The 16,759-nt window shown below is 43.4% G+C and overlaps 1 protein-coding gene across 8 annotated transcripts in view; it reads right to left on the bottom strand.

The window, feature by feature from the left end:
* LOC139764080 (uncharacterized) overlaps positions 1–16,759 on the bottom strand; it is a 671,778-nt gene that overhangs the window by 151,663 nt on the left and 503,356 nt on the right. For all 8 annotated transcript variants that reach the window (XM_071690559.1, XM_071690560.1, XM_071690558.1 and 5 more), the window contains exons 5-10: positions 15,088–15,427; positions 10,539–10,799; positions 10,026–10,236; positions 8,976–9,753; positions 8,638–8,760; positions 8,342–8,490 (exon numbers count right to left, since the gene is read on the bottom strand). In XM_071690559.1, coding sequence (XP_071546660.1) covers positions 8,342–8,490; positions 8,638–8,760; positions 8,976–9,753; positions 10,026–10,236; positions 10,539–10,799; positions 15,088–15,427 — 1,862 coding nt within the window. The remainder of the gene's footprint in view (positions 1–8,341; positions 8,491–8,637; positions 8,761–8,975; positions 9,754–10,025; positions 10,237–10,538; positions 10,800–15,087; positions 15,428–16,759) is intronic.

Below are 16,759 nucleotides of genomic sequence, written 5' to 3'. Positions count from 1 at the left end.
GACTGGCGGAATGCTTGCATAGTGCCATTGTACAAAGGCAAAGGGGATAAGAGTGAGTGCTCAAATTACAGAGGTATAAGTTTGTTGAGTATTCCTGGCAAATTATATGGGAGGGTATTGATTGAGAGGGTGAAGGCATGTACAGAGCATCAGATTGGGGAAGAGCAGTGTGGTTTCAGAAGTGGTAGAGGATGTGTGGATCAGGTGTTTGCTTTGAAGAATGTATGTGAGAAATACTTAGAAAAGCAAATGGATTTGTATGTAGCATTTATGGATCTGGAGAAGGCATATGATAGAGTTGATAGAGATGCTCTGTGGAAGGTATTAAGAATATATGGTGTGGGAGGCAAGTTGTTAGAGCAGTGAAAAGTTTTTATCGAGGATGTAAGGCATGTGTACGTGTAGGAAGAGAGGAAAGTGATTGGTTCTCAGTGAATGTTGGTTTGCGGCAGGGGTGTGTGATGTCTCCATGTTTGTTTAATTTGTTTATGGATGGGGTTGTTAGGGAGGTGAATGCAAGAGTTTTGGAAAGAGGGGCAAGTATGAAGTCTGTTGGGGATGAGAGAGCTTGGGAAGTGAGTCAGTTGTTGTTCGCTGATGATACAGCGCTGGTGGCTGATTCATGTGAGAAACTGCAGAAGCTGGTGACTGAGTTTGGTAAAGTGTGTGAAAGAAGAAAGTTAAGAGTAAATGTGAATAAGAGCAAGGTTATTAGGTACAGTAGGGTTGAGGGTCAAGTCAATTGGGAGGTGAGTTTGAATGGAGAAAAACTGGAGGAAGTGAAGTGTTTTAGATATCTGGGAGTGAATCTGGCAGCGGATGGAACCATGGAAGCGGAAGTGGATCATAGGGTGGGGGAGGGGGCGAAAATTCTGGGAGCCTTGAAGAATGTGTGGAAGTCGAGAACATTATCTCGGAAAGCAAAAATGGGTATGTTTGAAGGAATAGTGGTTCCAACAATGTTGTATGGTTGCGAGGCGTGGGCTATGGATAGAGTTGTGCGCAGGAGGATGGATGTGCTGGAAATGAGATGTTTGAGGACAATGTGTGGTGTGAGGTGGTTTGATCGAGTAAGTGACGTAAGGGTAAGAGAGATGTGTGGAAATAAAAAGAGCGTGGTTGAGAGAGCAGAGAGGGTGTTTTGAAATGGTTTGGTCACATGGAGAGAATGAGTGAGGAAAGATTGACCAAGAGGATATATGTGTCGGAGGTGGAGGGAACGAGGAGAAGAGGGAGACCAAATTGGAGTGGAAAGATGGAGTGAAAAAGATTTTGTGTGATCGGGGCCTGAACATGCAGGAGGGTGAAAGGAGGGCAAAGAAAAGAGTGAATTGGAGCGATGTGGTATACCGGGGTTGACGTGCTGTCAGTGGATTGAATCAAGGCATGTGTATGGGGGTGGGTTGGGCCATTTCTTTCGTCTGTTTCCTTGCGCTACCTCGCAAACGCGGGAGACAGCGACAAAGCAAAATATATATATATATATATATATATATATATATATATATATATATATATATATATATATTTACAGTCTCTAGCTGTCATGTAAAATGCACGGAAACCACAGCTCCCTTTCCACATCCAGGCCCCACAAAACTTTCCATGGTTTACCCCAGACGCTTCACGTGCCCTGGTTCAATCCATTGACAGCACGTCGACCCGGTATACCACATCGTTCCAATTCACTCTATTCCATGCACGCCTTTCACCCTCCTGCATGTTTAGGCCCCGATCACTCAAAATTTTTTCACTCCATCTTTCCACCTCCAATTTGGTCTCCCACTTCTTGTTCCCTCCACCTCTGACACATATATCCTCTTGGGCAATCTTTCCTCACTCATTCTCTCCATGTGACCAAATCATTTCAAAACACCCTCTTCTGCTCTCTCAACCACACTCATTACCACACATCTCTCTTACCCTTTCATTACTTACTCGATCAAACCACCTCACACCACATATTGTCCTCACACATCTCATTTCCAGCACATCCACCCTCCTCCGCACAACTCTATCTTTAGCCCACGCTTCGCAACTATATAACATTGTTTCCGAGATAATGTTCTGGACTTCCACACATTCTTCAACGCTCCCAGAACGTTCGCCCCCTCCCCCACCCTATAACTCACTTCAGCTTCCATGGTTCCATCCGCTGCCAAATCCACTCCCAGATATCTAAAACACTTCATTTCCTCCAGTTTTTCTCCATTCAAACTTACCTCCCACTTGACTACTCCCTCAACCCTACCGTACCTAACAAACTTGCTCTTATTCACATTTACTCTCAGCTTTCTTCTTTCACATACTTTACCAAACTCAGTCACCAGCTTCTGCAGTTTCTCATACGAATCAGCCACCAGCACTGTATCATCCGGCGAACAACAACTGACTCACTTCCCAAGCTCTCTCATCCACAACAGACTGCATACTTGCCCCTCTTTCCAAAACTCTTGCATTCACCTCCCTAACAACCCCATCCACATACAAATTAAACAACCATGGAGACATCCCATACCCCTGCCGCAAACCAACATTCACTGAGAACCAATCACTTTCCTCTCTTCCTACACGTACACATGCCTTACATCCTCGATAAAAACTTTTTACTGCTTCTAACAACTTGCCTCCCACACCATCTACTCTTAATACCTTCCACAGAGGATCTCTATCAACTCTATCATATGCCTTCTCCAGATCCATAAATGCTACATACAAATCCATTTGCTTTTCCAAGTATTTCTCACAAACATTCTTCAAAGCAATCACTTGATCCACACATGCTCTACCACTTCTGAAACCACACTGTTCTTTCCCAATCTGATGTCCTGTACATGCCTTCACCCTCGCAATCAATACCCTCCCATATAATTTCCCAGGAATACTCAACAAACTTGTACCTCTGTAATTTGAGCACTCACTTTTATCCCCTTTACCTTTGTACAATGGCACTATGCAAGCATTCCGCCAGTCCTCAGGCACCTCACCATGAGTCATACATACATTAAATAACCTCACCAACCAATCAACAATACAGTCACCCCCTTTTTTAATAAATTCCACTGCAATATCATCCAAACCCGCTGCCTTGCCGGCTTTCATCTTCCGCAAAGCTTTTACTACCTCTTCTCTTTTTACCAAATCATTCTCCCTAACCCTCTCACTTTGCACACCACCTCGACCAAAACACCCTATATCTGCCACTCTATCATCAAACACATTCAACAAACCTTCAAAATACTCCATCTCCTTCTCACATCACTACTACTTGTTATCAGCTCTTCATTAGCCCCCTTCACTGAAGTTCCCATTTGTTCCCTTGTCTTACGCACTTTATTTACCTCCTTCTAAAACATCTTTTTATTCTCCCTGAAATTTAATGATACTCTCTCACACCAACTCTCACTCGCCCTCTTTTTCACCTCTTGCACCTTTCTCTTGACCTCCTGCCTCTTTCTTTTATACATCTCCCAGTCATTTGCATAATTTCCCTGCAAAAATCATCCAAATGCCTCTCTCCTCTCTCACTAATACTCTTACTTCTTCATCCCACTACTCACTACCCTTTCTAATCTGCCCACCTCCCACGCTTCTCATGCCACAAGCATTTTTTGCGCAAGCCATCACTGATTCCCTAATTACATCCCATTCCTCCCCCACTCCCCATACGTCCTTTGTTCTCACCTTTTTTTCATTCTGTACTCAGTCTTTCTTGGTACTTCCTCACACAAGTCTCCTTCCCAAGCTCACTTACTCTCACCACTCTCTTCATTCCAACATTCTCTCTTCTTTTCTGAAAACCTCTACAAATCTTCACCTTCGCCTCCACTAGATAATGATCAGGCATCCCTCCAGTTGCACCTCTCAGCACTTTAACATCCAAAAGGCTCTCTTTCGCGCGCCTATCAATTAACACGTAATCTAATAATACTCTCTGGCCATCTCTCCTACTTATATACGTATACTTATGTATATCTCTCTTTTTAAACCAGGTATACCCAATCACCAGTCCTTTTTCAGCACGTAAATCTACAAGCTCTTCACAATTTCCATTTACAACACTGAACACCCCATGTACACCAATCATTCCCTCAACTGCCACATTATTCACCTTTGCATTCAAATCACCCATCACTATAACCCGGTCTCGTGCATCAAAACTACTAACACCCTCACTCAGCTGCTCCCAAAACACATGCCTCTCATGGTCTTTCTTCTCATGCCCAGGTGCATATGCACCAATAATCACCCATCTCTCTCCATCCACTTTCAGTTTTACCCATATCAATCTAGAGTTTACTTTCTTACACTCTTCCACATACTTCCACCACTCCTGTTTCAGAAGTAGTGTTACTCCTTCCCTTGCTCTTGTCCTCTCACTAACCCCTGACTTTACTCCCAAGACATTCCCAAACCACTCTCCCCCTTTACCCTTGAGCTTCGTTTCACCCAGAGCCAAAACATCCAGGTTCCTTTCCTCAAACATACTACCTATCTCTCCTTTTTTCTCATCTTGGTTACATCCACACACTTAGACACCCCAATCTGAGCCTTCGAGGACGATGAGCACTCCCCGCGTGACTCCTTCTGTTTCCCCTTTTAGAAAGTTAAAATACAAGGAGGGGAGGGTTTCCAGTCCCCCCCGCTCCCGTCCCCTTTAGTCGCCTTCTACGACACGTGAGGAATGCTTGGGAAGTATTCTTTCTCCCCTATCCCCAGGGATAATATATGTATATATATATATATATATATATATATATATATATATATATATATATATATATATATATATATATATACATATATTATCCCTGGGGATAGGGGAGAAAGAACACTTCCCACGTATTCCCTGCGTGTCGTAGAAGGCGACTAAAATGGGGAGGGAGCGGAGGGCTGGAAATCCTCCCCTGTCATTTTCAATTTTTCGAAAGAAAGAAGAGAGAAGGGGGCAAGTGAGGATATTCCGTCAAAGGCTTAGTCCACTGTTCTTGGCGCTACCTCGCTAACGCGAGAAATGACGAATAAAGAAAAAAAAAATATATGTGTGGAAGTCGAGAACATTATCTCGGAAAGCAAAAATGGGTATGTTTGAAGGAATAGTGGTTCCAACAATGTTGTATGGTTGCGAGGCGTGGGCTATGGATAGAGTTGTGCGCAGGAGGATGGATGTGCTGGAAATGAGATGTTTGAGGACAATGTGTGGTGTGAGGTGGTTTGATCGAGTAAGTAACGTAAGGGTAAGAGAGATGTGTGGAAATAAAAAGAGCGTGGTTGAGAGAGCAGAAGAGGTTGTTTTGAAATGGTTTGGTCACATGGAGAGAATGAGTGAGGAAAGATTGACCAAGAGGATATACGTGTCGGAGGTGGAGGGAACGAGGAGAAGAGGGAGACCAAATTGGAGGTGGAAAGATGGAGTGAAAAAGATTTTGTGTGATCGGGGCCTGAACATGCAGGAGGGTGTAAGGAGGGCAAGGAATAGAGTGAATTGGAGCGAAGTGGTATACCGGGGGTAACGTGCTATCAGTGGATTGAATCAAGGCATGTGAAGCGTCTGGGGTAAACCATGGAAAGCTGTGCAGGTATGTATATTTGCGTGTGTGGACGTATGTATATACATGTGTATGGGGGTGGGTTGGGCCATTTCTTTCGTCTGTTTCCTTGCGCTACCTCGCAAACGCGGGAGACAGCGACAAAGAAAAAAAAAATATATATATATATATATTTATATATATATATATATATGGTGTGAGGTGGTTTGATCGAGTAAGTAACGTAAGGGTAAGAGAGATGTGTGGAAATAAAAAGAGCGTGGTTGAGAGAGCAGAAGAGGGTGTTTTGAAATGGTTTGGGCACATGGAGAGAATGAGTGAGGAAAGATTGACCAAGAGGATATATGTGTCGGAGGTGGAGGGAACGAGGAGAAGAGGGAGACCAAATTGGAGGTGGAAAGATGGAGTGAAAAAGATTTTGTGTGATCGGGGCCTGAACATGCAGGAGGGTGAAAGGAGGGCAAGGAATAGAGTGAATTGGAGCGATGTGGTATACAGGGTTTGACGTGCTGTCAGTGGATTGAATCAAGGCATGTGAAGCGTCTGGGGTAAACCATGGAAAGCTGTGTAGGTATGTATATTTGCGTGTGTGGACGTGTGTATGTACATGTGTATGGGGGGGGGGGCCATTTCTTTCGTCTGTTTCCTTGCGCTACCTCGCAAACGCGGGAGACAGCGACAAAGTATAAAAAAAAAAAAAAAAAAAAAAAAAAAATATATATATATATATATATATATATATATATATATATATATATATATATATATATATATATATATATGTGTGTGTGTGTGTGTGTGTGTGTGTGTGTGTGTGTGGGTAAGGGCAGGTATTCCAAACTTTCCTGGAAAATTCTGTTGCTAATGCGCGAAACTGTCTTGATGACGAGAAAGGTGTCTGTGGTATTTTGAAGTATTGTTACATTCAGTATAACAAAAGGGAAGAAGCAAAGGAATCTGTGCAAGTTTGGGGTGCAGTAGGTTCAGTTTGGTGTGCTGGATAGGCTGCCTACTGGCAACTTTCCTTCCTTCTCCCGGGATCTCCAATTACTAGTCCATAAGATCGCACCCATAAGGTCGATAATGATTTAATAAGGTAAACGGCTGAGTTGATAATATATTTGAGAATTTAATAATCACCTCCTAAGACGTTTTCCTAACAGGTGAGAAAGATTAGCGTCACAAGCTGACGGCAGATTAAACGCTAGTCAGTTTCGGTTATTTAATAACCACTGGTTTATGAACTCTCATATTATATAATTAAACTAAACGGGGTGCGCATATGACAGTGCAGGCTAGGGTGGGATCATACAAGGCTTCTCTCGTGATGAAGCTGATTTAAATAAGAATATATTTGGGTTAACATTTCATTTACAGTCATCGTGAAAAAAACCCCAGGTGGTCGATAACGTTCCAAATTTTAACTATCATATTCAACGACCGTTAGAAATGCGTCCTGGGAGCACTTTTGGACGCCTTCTAAACAATAATGGTTTTCATGTTATTATCATTATTATCATTATTATCATTATTATTATTATTATAATTATCATCATCATTATTAATATCACTATTTATCAAAGGCCAATTTCCATGAAAGAGTCCTGATGTTGCCTAAAATCTTTTTAAAGGCTCCTGTAGCCCAAGGATGCACTACTTCCAGTACAGGGAAATGAAAACTTCTTTGGAGTAAGAAGCTCCCTGACGAGACTGTACTTGCAATGATACCTCGTTAGCGAGGTAGCGCAAGAATAGACTAAGAAAGACCTCAATTTATTCATATCCACTCTAGCTGTCATGTCTTTCTCCTCACTCTCCTCCATACATTCACTTAGTCTCTTAGTTCTTCGCCTCCATACGTCCAACCATTTCAGCATACTGTAGTCACCATTCTCAACCATACGACGCTTACAACCACATATCTGATATGCGGTGTCATTCCTTACACAATCATCTATTTGATATACTGTCCTCCAGTAATTCATATCCAAAACATACACCTTATTCCGTTCTTTTGCAAGCAGAACAACAACCATAAAACACCATGATGTCTACTGTACCATCAACCATATCCATATTTGCTCTTAAGGACAGCGAGTGACCTCTCATTGCACTCTTCCCTCAGTCTATCCATGACATTTGCCATCTCTCCCTTCTTATGATTCACTTGGGCTCCCATTGCTCCATCTGCTGTCATGTCCACTACCAGGTGTCCACAGTACTCCACTTAATTCTGAAAATAATGTCTGAAGCATTCACTCAACTCATCCAAAAAGACTCACCTCTTTTTCGCTCCTACCAGGTGTGTAAGCAATGAGACTCATCCATTTCTCTCAATCTACTTTCTTTCTCACTCATGTAATCTAGAATTCATTTCCCTACTTTCATAAACACCTGAAAATTTCCCTTCATCAGAATTGCCTGCCTCTCCTTTACCCTTGACCTCATACTAACCCAGACTTTAACCCTCAAACATTCCTCAATAATTTTCTCTTCCTCTTAAGCTTAGTATCACTCACAGCCAGAACATCCAGGTTCCTATCCCTCGACATACTACCCATCTGTCTCTCCATCTCATTGTGGTTACATTCACACATACTCAGACATCCTTGCCTGAACCTTCGAGAAGCATTCCTCGCTTGGCTTCTTCTGTTCCGTCATTTAGAAAGATAACAAGGTTTCCTAAGGTTTCCAGTCTCCAGCTCATGCCCTATCAGCAACCTTTCACATTATGCAGGAGATCGGTGGGTAGTTTCCTTACTTCTCTATACCCAGAGATATAAGCCACTTACCGTAGGCTAGGCAGGTGGGAAGGACACCCAGCCACTTGTCTGCTCTGCAGAAAAGCCGATTACTGAAGACCTCTCCAAGTCTGTAGCCGAACTCACACTCATACACAGCCTCTGCATACTTATTGTGAGGAGGCGCCGGGTTGGTAACACTGAAGGATGAAAGCTAGCTTAGAAAATCTGACACTGGGTTGTAATTAGCTGCAATAAAAGGACTGCCAACAATTACTGGCAAGTGGAGAAAATAATACATATATAGGCACAGCGATGTCAAGACTGGACCCTCACACAAGGCTTACATGTGGTAAGCGGTGACTCGGGCATGCTTGACCCTGGGTGGCGGAAGGTAGATAGCGTCATTCTCCGAGATGACACACGACTGGTCAAGCTCAGTAAAGTCGATGTCCTCTGTCTCAATGAACCTGGCGGGGGAAAAGTGAACTGATCAGCTTCACATCAACCTACGGTTCTGCTGTCAACCTGGCTGTGATTCTTAAGGTTTTAGCAACTGGATCTTGATAGGCTACATACAACAAAAATGTTTTACATGTGGGTTGAGACGTGATATTCAAGATTTATGGTTAATATCTATTATTTTCATCTATAGTCGAACGAAGCAGAGAAGCTTCAGCCTCACCTGGTATTCTGAGAGTTTCCACCTCCGTTCTGGAGTCTGTTTATCGGATAACCTTCTGGAAGACCCTCGGGCAGTTCGCCTTCCAACTTCGTTTCCTCGACTTCGTTTGAGTAACTCTCAGGATCCTCGAGGTAAGTGTCCATCTCATCCAGGTAGCCGTCGTAGTTGTCAATATCGTCTACGACAGGTGCCTCAGTCCGTGGCTCATCTATGGGTTGGACTGGACTATCAGAAAGTTTTTTCTTCTTACCTTTTTTCTTAATTTTCTGTTCGCCAGACATGTTCTCCTCATTTCTATTTATGTCTAAGATCAAGTCTTCCTCAGACGTGCTTATGAAGTCGCCACCATCTCTGTACACGGAAGAGGGCGACTCTGGAACAAAATCAACAATGGTCCGTTCCGTCTCCTGTCCCTCAATGGTGTAACGAGGTTCCAGGGCGCTGTAGGACGAATCTTTAGGGTAGCCAGTCGAGACTTCAGGCGTCTCTGTAGTTGTACTCGTCGTGGTTGTCTTTGGTACAGTGGCATTCGTGCGTGATACTGCTGAAGAATCGGATATTGTATTATCATATGGCTCAAGTTGGTTCTCGCTTGTAGCGTCCTCAACTGGTCTATGCTTCATGCCACCCCTTCTGTCTTTCTTCCTGTTTCGTTCTTCATGCAATCTTGGGAGAACCTCGTTGGTAGTCTGGTTATGATCATTTCCCTCGTTTGCGGTGGAGGTGGTTGCGTCACTATTTTCCAGCTTCTGTTTCCTGTCAGTCCTTCTTCTATTCCCTAAGAATCATAAAATTTATGAACTTAAAAGATATCTAATAGAGAAATTCTTGTTATGTTGTTTACAGGAGATGATATTACATATATGGCATCATATCTTCAAATTCTTATGAAATATACACTAATAACGAAAATATTCAAATAAAACAGTTTCACGTGACTTCTAAATAGTCACAGTGCGATTCAATAACAGGTTTTAGATTACGTTTAACAGTAAAATGTGACCAACTCTCAGCGACCTACACGAAGAGAACCTAAAAAGCCCAACTAACCTTGTCGAGCGCCCTTCCTTCCTCGTCGGCTATCCTTGTTCCTTCGGTCCTTCCTCATCCTCCTCTTGTTCCTCTTCTCTTGCAATATCTTGATCAGGTCTTCTCTCATATCATCCATGGTCTCCTGGGTAGTGGAGACCATGGCACCTTCACCCTGAGTGATCTCGTTAACTGAACGATCTGCACTGGCCTCGACGGCCGGGGATTGTTGCTGAGGGAAGAAGGAGGCGCTAGACAGTGATGTGTTAAACAGTGATGGTTAAGAATCTTATGTATGTTTATGTTACGTCAACCGAAGTATTTCTGTTGACACACTTTCGAAATAATGTGAGATAGTGCGCTGAGGTGTTGCATAAGATAAGAATTTAAGGTTGTCGAAACAAGTGCAATATTCAGGGTAGAAACACTGTGTTCAGAGAAGTGGGGTGGAAATACTATTGGGACCAAGTAAGTTGCAGTGATCAGTCGCGTGAGGTTTGTTGTTGACTTAATAACATCCATGAAGCACCTTACCTCTGCCTTAGGTTTCCACCTTCTTCCTCGACGTCCCTTCCTGCTCTTCTTCCTCTGTCTCCTCTCCTTCCTCCTCCTCTTCCTCTCCCTCCTCCTCTGGAGTCTTGCCAACCTCTTTGCGTTGCCTTCTAAAGTTTCCGTAGTGCTGGCGAGAGACGTGGCCTCGGTTGCCGCTCCCTCTTCACCCAGGTCTTCCTGGGTGGTGGTGGTGATGATATTCGACTCTGCCTCCACGTCTGCCACATCCGTCGTCGTCCCTTGCTGCAGGTGGAGGTAGTGAGGCAAGCATGTGGTGATGAAGTGAGAGTGTGTTGACGGTGCTGGTGAGACAGGGATGCGGTGCTGGTGGTCGTGAGAGAAGGATGTGGTGTTGGTTGTCGTGAGAGAAAGATGCGGTGTTGGTGGTCGTGAGGGAAAGATGTGGTGTTGGTAATCGTGAGAGAAAGATGTGATGTTGGTGATCGTGAGAGAAAGATGCGGTGATGTTGGTCGTGAGAGAAAGATGTGGTGTTGGAGGTAGTGAGAGAAGGATGTGGTGTTGTTGGTCGTGAAAGAAGAATGTGGTGTTTGTGGTCGTGAGTGAAAGATGTGGTGTTAGTGGTCGTGAGCGAAAGACGTAGTGTTGGCGGTTGTAAGAGAAATATGTGGTGTTGACGGTCGTTTTAGGAAGATGTGGTGTTGGTGGTTGTGAGTGAAAGACGTGATGTTGGTGGTTGTGAGAGAAAGATGTGGTGTTGGTTTTCGTGAGGGAAAGATGTGGTGTTGGTGGTCGTGAGTAAAAGACGTGGTGGTGGTGGTCGTGAGAGAAAGATGTGGTGTTGGTGGTCGTGAGTGAGACGTGGTGTTGGTGGTTGTGAGAGAAAGATGTTGTGTTGGTGGTCGTTAGAGAAAGATGTAGTGTTGTTGGTTGTGAGAAAAAGATGTGGTGTTGGTGGTCGTGAGTAAAAGACGTGGTGGTGGTGGTCGTGAGAGAAAGATGTGGTGTTGGTGGTACTGCGGAAAAGATTTGGGTGTCAAGGCACTTACATAGAGGCGAGGCAAGAATGTGGAGATGGTAGTAGAGCAGGGATGTAGCGGCAGTCGTGGTAATGGTGTAGATATGCTAGAAGTGATGATGGGGAGGAGATGATGAGGTTATTGGCGAGACGAGGATATGGCGGTATCGGTGGTGGTGAGCTGGAAATGTGGTAGAGGTGATGTGACAGGGATGGCGTTGTGGTGGTGTTGAGGGAAAGATGTGAAACTGACAGAGACGTGATGAGAAGAAGCAATCAATATCAAGTAAAATTGGTGAGGATGAGAAGCACAAAACCAGTTTGTGTTGTACGTGGTCTACAACAACACTTGCTCCAGCAGTGCGACTCCTGAGTGGCCTGCTACAAGAAACCTAACCTAACCTAACCTAACCTAACCTCAAAGAGATATATTAAAACTATAAATCTACAACATTAATCATGAATTTTATTCTACCATATATATATATATATATATATATATATATATATATATATATATATATATATATATATATATATATATATATATATATATATATATATATATATATTTTTTTTTTTTTTTTTTTTATACCTCGTCGCTGTCTCCCGCGTTTGCGAGGTAGCGCAAGGAAACAGACGAAAGAAATGGCCCAACCCCCCCATACACATGTACATACACACGTCCACACACGCAAATATACATACCTACACAGCTTTCCATGGTTTACCCCGGACGCTTCACATGCCTTGATTCAATCCACTGACAGCACGTCAACCCCTGTATACCACATCGCTCCAATTCACTTTATTCCTTGCCCTCCTTTCACCCTCCTGCATGTTCAGGCCCCGATCACACAAAATCCTTTTCACTCCATCTTTCCACCTCCAATTTGGTCTCCCTCTTCTCCTCGTTCCCTCCACCTCCGACACATATATCCTCTTGGTCAATCTTTCCTCACTCATTCTCTCCATGTGCCCAAACCACTTCAAAACACCCTCTTCTGCTCTCTCAACCACGCTCTTTTTATTTCCACACATCTCTCTTACCCTTACGTTACTTACTCGATCAAACCACCTCACACCACACATTGTCCTCAGACATCTCATTTCCAGCACATCCATCCTCCTGCGCACAACTCTATCCATAGCCCACGCCTCGCAACCATACAACATTGTTGGAACCACTATTCCTTCAAACATACCCATTTTTGCTTTCCGGGATAATGTTCTCGACTTCCACACATTTTTCAAGGCTCCCAAAATTTTCGCCCCCTCCCCCACCCTATGATCCACTTCCGCTTCCATGGTTCCATCCGCTGACAGATCCACTCCCAGATATCTAAAACACTTCACTTCCTCCAGTTTCTCTCCATTCAAACTCACCTCCCAATTGACTTGACCCTCAACCCTACTGTACCTAATAACCTTGCTCTTATTCACATTTACTCTTAACTTTCTTCTTCCACACACTTTACCAAACTCCGTCACCAGCTTCTGCAGTTTCTCACATGAATCCGCCACCAGCGCTGTATCATCAGCGAACAACAACTGACTCACTTCCCAAGCTCTCTCATCCCCAACAGACTTCATACTTGCCCCTCTTTCCAAGACTCTTGCATTTACCTCCCTAACAACCCCATCCATAAACAAATTAAACAACCATGGAGACATCACACACCCCTGCCGCAAACCTACATTCACTGAGAACCAATCACTTTCCTCTCTTCCTACACGTACACATGCCTTACATCCTCGATAAAAACTTTTCACTGCTTCTAACAACTTGCCTCCCACACCATATATTCTTAATACCTTCCACAGAGCATCTCTATCAACTCTATCATATGCCTTCTCCAGATCCATAAATGCTACATACAAATCCATTTGCTTTTCTAAGTATTTCTCACATACATTCTTCAAAGCAAACACCTGATCCACACATCCTCTACCACTTCTGAAACCACACTGCTCTTCCCCAATCTGATGCTCTGTACATGCCTTCACCCTCTCAATCAATACCCTCCCATATAATTTACCAGGAATACTCAACAAACTTATACCTCTGTAATTTGAGCACTCACTCTTATCCCCTTTGCCTTTGTACAATGGCACTATGCACGCATTCCGCCAATCCTCAGGCACCTCACCATGAGTCATACATACATTAAATAACCTTACCAACCAGTCAACAATACAGTCACCCCCTTTTTTTATAAATTCCACTGCAATACCATCCAAACCCGCTGCCTTGCCGGCTTTCATCTTCCGCAAAGCTTTTACTACCTCTTCTCTGTTTACCAAATCATTTTCCCTAACCCTCTCACTTTGCACACCACCTCGACCCAAACACCCTATATCTGCCACTCTGTCATCAGACACATTCAACAAACCTTCAAAATACTCATTCCATCTCCTTCTCACATCACCACTACTTGTTATCACCTCCCCATTTACGCCCTTCACTGAAGTTCCCATTTGCTCCCTTGCCTTACGCACCCTATTTACCTCCTTCCAGAACATCTTTTTATTCTCCCTAAAATTTACTGATAGTCTCTCACCCCAACTCTCATTTGCCCTTTTTTTCACCTCTTGCACCTTTCTCTTGACCTCTTGTCTCTTTCTTTTATATATATATATATATATATATATATATATATATATATATATATATATATATATATATATATATATATATATATATATATTTTTTTTTTTTTTTTTTTTTTTTTTTATTATAATTTGTCGCTGTCTCCCGCGTTTGCGAGGTAGCGCAAGGAAACAGACGAAAGAAATGGCCCAACCCCCCCCCCCCCCCATACACATGTACATATACACGTCCACACACGCAAATATACATACCTACACAGCTTTCCATGGTTTACCCCAGACGCTTCACATGCCTTGCTTCAATCCACTGACAGCACGTCAACCCCTGTATACCACATGACTCCAATTCACTCTATTTCTTGCCCTCCTTTCACCCTCCTGCATGTTCAGGCCCCGATCACACAAAATCTTTTTCACTCCATCTTTCCACCTCCAATTTGGTCTCCCTCTTCTCCTCGTTCCCTCCACCTCCGACACATATATCCTCTTGGTCAATCTCTCCTCACTCATTCTCTCCATGTGCCCAAACCATTTCAAAACACCCTCTTCTGCTCTCTCAACCACGCTCTTTTTATTTCCACACATCTCTCTTACCCTTACGTTACTTACTCGATCAAACCACCTCACACCACACATTGTCCTCAAACATCTCATTTCCAGCACATCCATCCTCCTGCGCACATCTCTATCCATAGCCCACGCCTCGCAACCATACAACATTGTTGGAACCACTATTCCCTCAAACATACCCATTTTTGCTTTCCGAGATAATGTTCTCGACTTCCACACATTTTTCAAGGCTCCCAAAATTTTCGCCCCCTCCCCCACCCTATGATCCACTTCCGCTTCCATGGTTCCATCCGCTGACAGATCCACTCCCAGATATCTAAAACACTTCACTTCAATATTAGCTAAATATTGACCTTGGACGAGATCAACTGTACCTGATGTTTGATCTTCCTCCTTCCTCCATGTCCTCTTCTGTTCTTCTTCCTGTTTTTCCTCTCCTTCCTTCTCCTCCTGTTCTCTCTGATCTCTTGCAGCCTCTTCAACCTCTCGGCTGCCGTCTGCTGTCGCTGCTGTCGCTGCTGCTGCTGCTGGCTGCTATCTTCACCACCCTCCCTCAGAGGGTTCTTGGTCGCTCCCTTTACTCTCTCCTCCTTCAGGTGGTCCTTCACGGTTGACGAGGATTCGACGACGTTGTAGGCCGTGATGATCTGCTGGTCCTGCTGCTCTTGCTCCTCAATCTGTCTCTCCTCCTCCACCTCCTCCTGCTCTTTTCTCCTGATCACAGAAACAAATAGTTAGCTTTTTCAGATTGTACACACACACACACACACACACACACACACACACACACACACACACATTTATGGGCCTTACGTGGATTCAAATCCTGGACACGGCTGTCGTCCCGAACCCAACCCAGATAATCATCCATTTCTTCGGCGCTGGTCGATAAATGGGTACCTAGCTGAGGATGGTGTGTGTGTGTGTGTGTGTGTGTGTGTGTGTGTGTGTGTGTGTACATACATAGAAGAAGAGACATGATACTTAAATACAAGGTTAAGAGAAGACGAAATGTTAAAGACCAGCAAGGGGACAAAATGCTAATCTTGAGACCAGCGGGAAGACGAAATGCTAATGCAAGCACCAGCGAGAGGACGAAAAATTGCTTCTAAGTTTCCATGAGATAATGGTAGTGAAGTTGGCGGGAATTGGTATTAATGATAAAAAGAAATGCATTTTCGAGACCCAATTTTTTTTTACCTCATCCACCATCGTGCCAGTGACTTGAACAGCAAACAACAAACGATCCACACATCGCTCGCTGCTTGCCACTGACGTCACCTAGCGACAGGTAACTCCAGGAAAAAAAAATCTAAATCTATCAGCCAATCTGACAAAATATTTAGATAATGACAAAAATTGAAACAGTGTTTGTTACAACAGAAAGCTACAATGGTGCTTAATCTTTTTTTTGTGTGTTGTTTGACCAATGACCTCGTGAAAAATCCTTTAACAGACCTAAAGCTGAGGCAGAGACGAGAGGATGTCGACAGAGAAGCGCAACTATCAAGGTTACCCTACTTTTTGACCTGGTGAAAATCTATTAACAGTCCTAAAGCTGAGGCAGAGACGAGAGGATGTCGACAGAGATGCACAGCTACTAAGGTTCCTCTACCTTTTGAAACCTATCACAACTTTCTAGATCAAATGGTCATACATGAACTGCGCTCACAAAATGATCCAAGAAAAACAGAAACAAGAAGATATCAATCGAGAGAATTTCACGTAATCAGATGAAGAGTTGGCGTGATATTTGCAGCAGCAGCAGCAGCAACAACAGGAGAAGGAAGATGAAAGAACCGTAATAGATCTACCAGCAATACGTTAGATATTATATCAATAATGATAACATGAACAATAATAGCAATGATGATGATAACATGAACAATAATAGCAATGATAATGATAACTAATAGTAATAATAATGATAACAGCTACTATCCTTAATGTATCTAAAGGCTTATCATTAAGAGTAGACACATGCACCAGTAAACAGTCGGGACACTGAAAAGGAGGAGTCAAACACACAATCCTAAACAAACATTA

The sequence above is a fragment of the Panulirus ornatus genome, chromosome 48, assembly GCF_036320965.1.
Source record: "Panulirus ornatus isolate Po-2019 chromosome 48, ASM3632096v1, whole genome shotgun sequence".
NCBI lineage: Eukaryota > Metazoa > Arthropoda > Malacostraca > Decapoda > Palinuridae > Panulirus > Panulirus ornatus.
The sequence above is the reverse complement of the archived record's forward strand: the minus strand, read 5'-3'. Positions and strand labels throughout refer to the sequence as shown.